The sequence below is a fragment of the Gossypium hirsutum genome, chromosome A11 (genome assembly GCF_007990345.1).
Source record: "Gossypium hirsutum isolate 1008001.06 chromosome A11, Gossypium_hirsutum_v2.1, whole genome shotgun sequence".
Lineage (NCBI taxonomy): Eukaryota > Viridiplantae > Streptophyta > Magnoliopsida > Malvales > Malvaceae > Gossypium > Gossypium hirsutum.
The window spans coordinates 38,962,704-38,969,012 of record NC_053434.1 but is presented as its reverse complement, the minus strand read 5'-3'; the positions used below and the strand labels follow the sequence as shown (position 1 = coordinate 38,969,012).

General features: G+C 29.6%; 1 protein-coding gene across 2 annotated transcripts; it reads right to left on the bottom strand.

Moving 5' to 3' along the window:
• Positions 1 to 2,673: 2,673 nt before the first annotated feature.
• On the bottom strand, positions 2,674 to 3,589 carry LOC107905500 (uncharacterized). 2 transcript variants are annotated; one of them, XM_016832160.2, is made up of 2 exons: positions 3,191 to 3,589; positions 2,674 to 3,106 (listed from the first exon to the last, which is right to left on the bottom strand). In XM_016832160.2, exons 1-2 carry the CDS (start codon positions 3,430 to 3,432, stop codon positions 2,845 to 2,847), a joined length of 504 nt encoding a protein of 167 aa, XP_016687649.1. In that variant the 5' UTR covers positions 3,433 to 3,589; the 3' UTR covers positions 2,674 to 2,844. The 2 variants fall into 2 exon arrangements, with proteins under 2 accessions (XP_016687649.1, XP_016687658.1); XM_016832169.2 differs by having other exon boundaries at positions 2,674 to 3,100; positions 3,191 to 3,507.
• Between the last annotated feature and the right edge of the window lie 2,720 nt (positions 3,590 to 6,309).

The following is a 6,309-nucleotide window of genomic DNA, read 5'->3' as shown; positions in this document are numbered from 1 at the left end:
CATTTCTTATTAGTTTATTGCCCATGCTTCTTATTTTATTTTTCCATTAACACAACATGTTTCATGACATGTTTTGCCCATCATCCCTTGTCATGGCCGGCCACTAGTACTTAAATGGGGGGAAATTGACATGCAAGTCCACCCCTTTGATTACATGCACTATTAGGCCACTTGCATTTGCCTAGCACATTTCTAAATTTTCTCACATAAGTCCTATCAACTAAATTCACATGCAATTAACTAAATCGAAGCTTAAAACTTTCACACATTTATATTCACATATTTTAGGCAATAATTATCACATTCAAATAATTTGGTGACTCGGTCTAGCGGTCCCGAGACCGCTTTCCGACTAGGGTCCATTCTTGTTTGTTTTGTGTATGGAATGGCTTGGGCATTGTATTAAGTCTAGTATTAGCTCTGGTCAATGGCATCCTATACATTTTTCCCATTCGGGTCCGGCACTTTCACATTTGTTCTTTGCAGATGATCTAGTCATTTTTGGTCAAGTTAATATGCAACAAGTTAGTTTGATTAAGAAAATATTGGATAATTTTTGTGTTTTTTCAAGGCATTAGATTAATGCTTCCGAGACTAATGTGGTCTTCTCTAATAGGGTTTATGGAGAATATGGAAGGACTTTATGTGATATGCCCGGATTTTGTACGACGCGGAACCTAAGAAGATATCTCAGTGTCTTTCTGTTTCATGAAAGGGTAACAAACAGTTCCTTAAGATTTATAGTGGACAAGGTCTGAAACAAGCTACAGAGTTGGGATGCGAGGCAATTATCTATTATTGGTAGAGTTACTCTAGCCCAATCTGTTCTCTTATCTATTTCGAGTTTTTTCATGCAGTCCATAATGACCCCTCAAGGGTTGTGTGAGGAGATTGAATCTTTGTGCGACAATTTGTTTAGGGAATGTTTGGGGGAAATAGAAAGATATCCTTGGTGAGATGGCAAGAGATTTGCCAATCAAAGGCCTGTGGTGGGTTGGGGTTTTGATAATTGAGAGATCAAAATAATTTCTTTATACTGAAATTAGGCTTCAATACTGTTTCCAACACTGATTCTTTCTGGGTGTAGGTTCTTAGGTCTAAGTATGGTGTTAAAAGAGGCATCCCAAAAGACAAATCTCATAGTAAGTGTTCTTTCCTTTGGAAGTATTTTTATAAAATATGGTTTGTACTTCAAGATAAATTATTTTGGTCAATTGGTAATGGGGAAAGTATTAGATGTTGAAAGGATAAGTGGATACTGAAGATTGGCCCTTTGATTAATCACATTCCTTTTCATTCTAATCTGGATTTAGATTGTTCCCTTAGAGAATTGGTGATTGAAGATAATTTGTGGAATATGGATTTGTTTCGAGTTCGGTTGCCAGATGATGTCGATGATGTCATTAGACATATTGTAAGTATTCATCTTCCTCATCCTTTACCAAGACTAGAAAAAATTGCTTTGGTTGGGTTTGCATCAAGGTTATTCTCTATTAAGAGTGCTTACCGAATGCTTAGAGAAGGGGCATGGAATTCAAGTGATGTTGCATGGAATATGGTGTGGAAATTCCCGAGACCAGAGGGTTCGAATGTTTCTTTGGCTTGCTTTTAAAAAGAGACTTCTCACATAGGTAGAGCGGAAAAGGCAAGGTATAGGGAAGAGGAGTGTTGCACGGTATGTGGAAGTGCACTGAAAGATGTCGTTCACACCATTAGGGATTGGTCCACGGCTAAAGGAGTATAGTCTCAGCTTAGACCAGTGGAAAACAGGGTAGATACTTTTCAAGAAATTTACAAAATTGGCTTAAATCCAATTTGGGAAATCGTTATAACTTTTCTGTAAAGGAAGTGGATTGGTAGTGTTCCTTTGGTCTAATTGTGTGGCATATTTGGAAGAACTGAAACCTTTCCATTTTTCAAGGTAATTAGTGGAGTATTGACGAAATAATTAAAGGATTATACAGTTGAGCCTTACAATGCAGCTTTTCTCTCAAGGTATCTCATTCCATGAGACAAAATGTTAGGATGTCAATCAATGGGGATGGTTTTTGGATCTGTTTGAATTCTGATGGCATTGTGAATTTAGACTTTGGGTTGGCCGGCTGGAGGGGTGTTGAGGGATTGTCATAAGGGTTGCGTCCTTGGGTTTATTAGCACTTTAGGACATTGTTCGGTCTTCAACGCTAAGTTATAGGGTGTTCTTAATGGATTGGTGATTTTATAGAGTCGGAAATATAATGGAGTAGTGATCAGAATAGATAGTCAAAAAACTCTTCGAGCTATTCATGAATCCTTCTCAAAGACATCTTTTTGGTACTTATCAAATATATTCCGTAACACTTGATGAATTTCGATCAAGAGAAGCTTGAGCTTATATTTGCGAGAATTTTAAAGCTGATCGTATCGTTAAGATGGCTTTCGACAGAAAGAAAGGACTTCATTTAGTCGAGGAATAAGATTAGATTAATGTAATTTTCTGTAGAAGCTTATATAGATTAAAAAACAAATTAATGGCACATTGATTTCCAATTTTTCAAGTAAAGAGACTCCTAATTTGCAATTTTTCGGAAGTACATGCTTTTCTGCAAGTGGGGAAGAAGATGATGCTTAGCACATTGGGTTCTATAAGCTTTTTTTTTTTCTTTTAAAGTCATGATAGAGAATGGAGAGAGATAAGAAAAAAAAGTAATACTTTGATTATTCCCATTAATTTGGTCCAAGTTAGTAGATGCATCCATCAACAATAACAGAAGATGAAACAAAGTTTTGGTATGAAATCATCAAACATCCAAGTCGAAAAATATAGACTATGAAAAGAGTACTAGAGAGATTGAGAAATGAGATTTAGAGGTCATCACGAGATCCTTTATTATCAGAGACAGTCTCTTTGAGTTTCTCAGCAGTGTGGTGGACAGCATCTGCAGCAGATTTCGCAGTTTTTTCGACCGTCTCTTTGCCTGCGTCAACACTTTTCTTGGCCGCTTCTTTAATATTCTCTCCTGCACTTTCAGAACCTCCAGTTGTGCCTGTTTGTTTGATCCCTTTTATTGTATCCTCCCCTGCACTTTCAGAAACCCCAGTTGTGCCTGTGCCTGGAGCTCTAAAACTAACAAGGAACAAAGCATGTTAGCATGGATGGATGTATGTAATAAGAAAAACATAACACAGTGTGCGTGTGCGTGTGCCATACTCTAGATTAGGTGGGGTGAACTTGAGCTGGAGGCCATGGACAAGGGTTTTGATCTTTTCCCAAGAAGTAAGATGAGATTTCTTCAAGGAAGAAATGGTGCTTGATACGACATGGAAGAAGGATGTTTTCTCTTCTTCGTCGTCAATGTATTGCCCTGTTTCACAAACTACTGATACAATTTGATGTGACACAAAGATGAACCAAACAAGAAGGAACATCAAGCTGCTTCTAGATTTTGTCATTCTTAAGTTTTGCAACTAAAAAAATAAATTAAACTAAATTAGGAAAAAAAGAAAAGAAAGTGGTAATGGCATTTGCTTTGGGGTTTTGTAGTTAGGAGGTGGATTCAAGTTATTACACGTTGCTGCCAAATAAAGGTCACGTGGCCTTACCACCTTGCCTCTAGCCTTTTCTTTTCTTCTCTGAATATTTCAATACCGGTAGGCAAGGTAATATTTTAGGGTATTTGTAGTTTTTGGTTTTCTTTTTCTTTTCTCGTAAGAAAAGGCCCTTCAATTTTGGTATTTGTATTTTGCTGATCCATAATGTAGATTATGTGATCACTTAAAATTTAAAAAAAAAATTATTAAATTTAGGTGATGATGTGATACAATCTCGAATATTATATCATCACACTTTTACGAAATTAAATTAATAAATTAAAATAGACTAAATTATTAAATCAAACACCAAAATAGTTCTAGTTACCAAGTTTAATGGTTACATTAATTATCTCTTTTAATAAGATAAAAGACATTTATCTCCCAAATTATCTAAAATACATTTATTTGAAAATTAGTTTTGAATAAAATATAAATAAATTTTAAATAAGAGGCTTAAATATATATTTGATTCTTAAATTTTTTATTTTATCTCAAATTGATATTTATGGTTTTTTTTTATTATCTCAAACTAATACTCAAATTTTCATTCTGTCAAGGTCTTTTTTTTTTAAATCTTTTTGTAATAGTATCAAGTTGGAACATGTGACACTTTCAAACAATGATACATGACAATGCTAACGTCATAATTTATTTTTTTAAAATAAAATATATTAATTTTTTAAAATTTAAAAATTATACGTAAAGAATTTAAAATCATAAAAAATTATAACAAAAAATAGTAAAAGTTTTTAAAAGTTACAAAAAGATTAAATTGAATTAACTTTTGTTTAGTTTCCTTTTCATCTTGACCAACACCATGGACTTGGCACCCTTTTCGGGAGAAATTAAAATTAAAAATTAAACAAAAGTTAATTTAATTTTTAAATTTAAAAAAATTACTATATTTTAATTTTTTTTTAAAATATTTTTTATTTTTTAAAATAAATTATAATATCATAATGAAGTTAGCATTGTCACATGTTACTGTTTGAAATTGTTGCGTGTCCCAATTAAAAAAAATACTAAAATCATGACAAAATGAAAATTCAAGCACCAACTTGAGACAAAAAGAAAACCTATAAATATCATCTTAAAAATGGCAAATTTAAGAGTTAAATATGTATTTAAGCATAAATAAAAAGATAATTATACTCTTACTCTTATTTATTTATTTATTTTCTATTTATTTTATGCATTTTCTCTATTTTAAACAACTTTGGACCCAAAATAAATCTGGCTTCCAGTCACCTGGATTCAAATTTAAATTATTTTTTTTAAAAATTAATTTTAATTATATATTAATATAAATATTTTATAAATATTTTATTAATAAATGAATAATAAAATTTATTGTCGGGTTATGCAATGGTAGCTTGAATTTAGCCAAGTGATGGACTAATTTGATTCCACCTGTGAACAATTTTAAGTTAAAGTGAAATTTAGTAATTTAAAATTATGTTTAATTCCTTTATATATTAAATTTAAGATGAATTTATTAAAAATTTATTTAAAATTAATTATTATTTAAAAGGATTTAATAAAAAATAATTAATTAAATATAAAATAAAAGAAATAAAGGGAAAATGAATTCGTCTCAGATTATATATATATATAAAATTAATTTTAAAATATTTAATATGTATTTGAGTAAAAAAAAATTTAAGAATAAAAGGTAGAAGAGAAGACAAAAAGAAAAAGTGTAATTATGGTTTATGATAAATCTTTTAAAAATTAAAGTTACAAATATTGATCGGAAAATAAATTATATATTGGTTTATATTAGAATATAATATAATTTAATAGTAATTAAAACAACTTTATAACTAACTAGATTTTTATTACTTTTAATTGAAAATTATGAAACAAAATATCAAAGATATCAAAAAATAAATGTAATAAAGAAATTTTATTTTGTATTTAAAATTATTTTTGTTAAAGCTGGAGATTGAATATTTTTCAAATCATAGAGCAAGTGGTTTATTATTAAACTTATGGGGATTTGAATAATAATAATAATAATATTTGTTTTTATTTTAAATCATTTGCAAAGCATTTAGTGTGTAGTCCAAAGAAGGAAAATCTGAATATCTTTTTCTATTTGGTTTTCTAAGAAAATTAGATTTTTAGTTAAATGTGACTGCCACCAAATGTGATATATGATGGGAGGATTTTCTAACAATGAGAATGGTATCCCTCCCCACCACCATCTACCTTTTTAGTATCTCCTACAAGGAGAAGACTTTATTTCTTTTTGTCATACCAGCTTGATTTATATTCATTTTTAATACAACATAATATTTATATTAATATATAATTTTCGATTAGTATTTGATATATTAATAGTATATTTATTATTCTACAAATAATTTAAAAATATATATATATCATTTATTTTTTAATATTTCATAGGATACTTATTGACTTTTAATTTTATTTGTAAAATTTAAAAATTCTATTAAAATGTATAAAATACTGTTCTATAATTTTTTTCGATAAATTAATTCTTAAAAAAAATTTAGAAATTGAATCATATGGGATTAGTTGAAACATGATACAAGGAATATTAAAATTATTAAAATACGTCATATCACAACAAATAAGTGAGCTGTAAAACGAATTATTAGTGTGAAAATATTAATTATATAGTTTACACATCAAACGAATACAACACAATACAAATAACTTTTTTAAATTGAATCACAGAAACAAATTATTTTACAATATGTTAAAAATTAA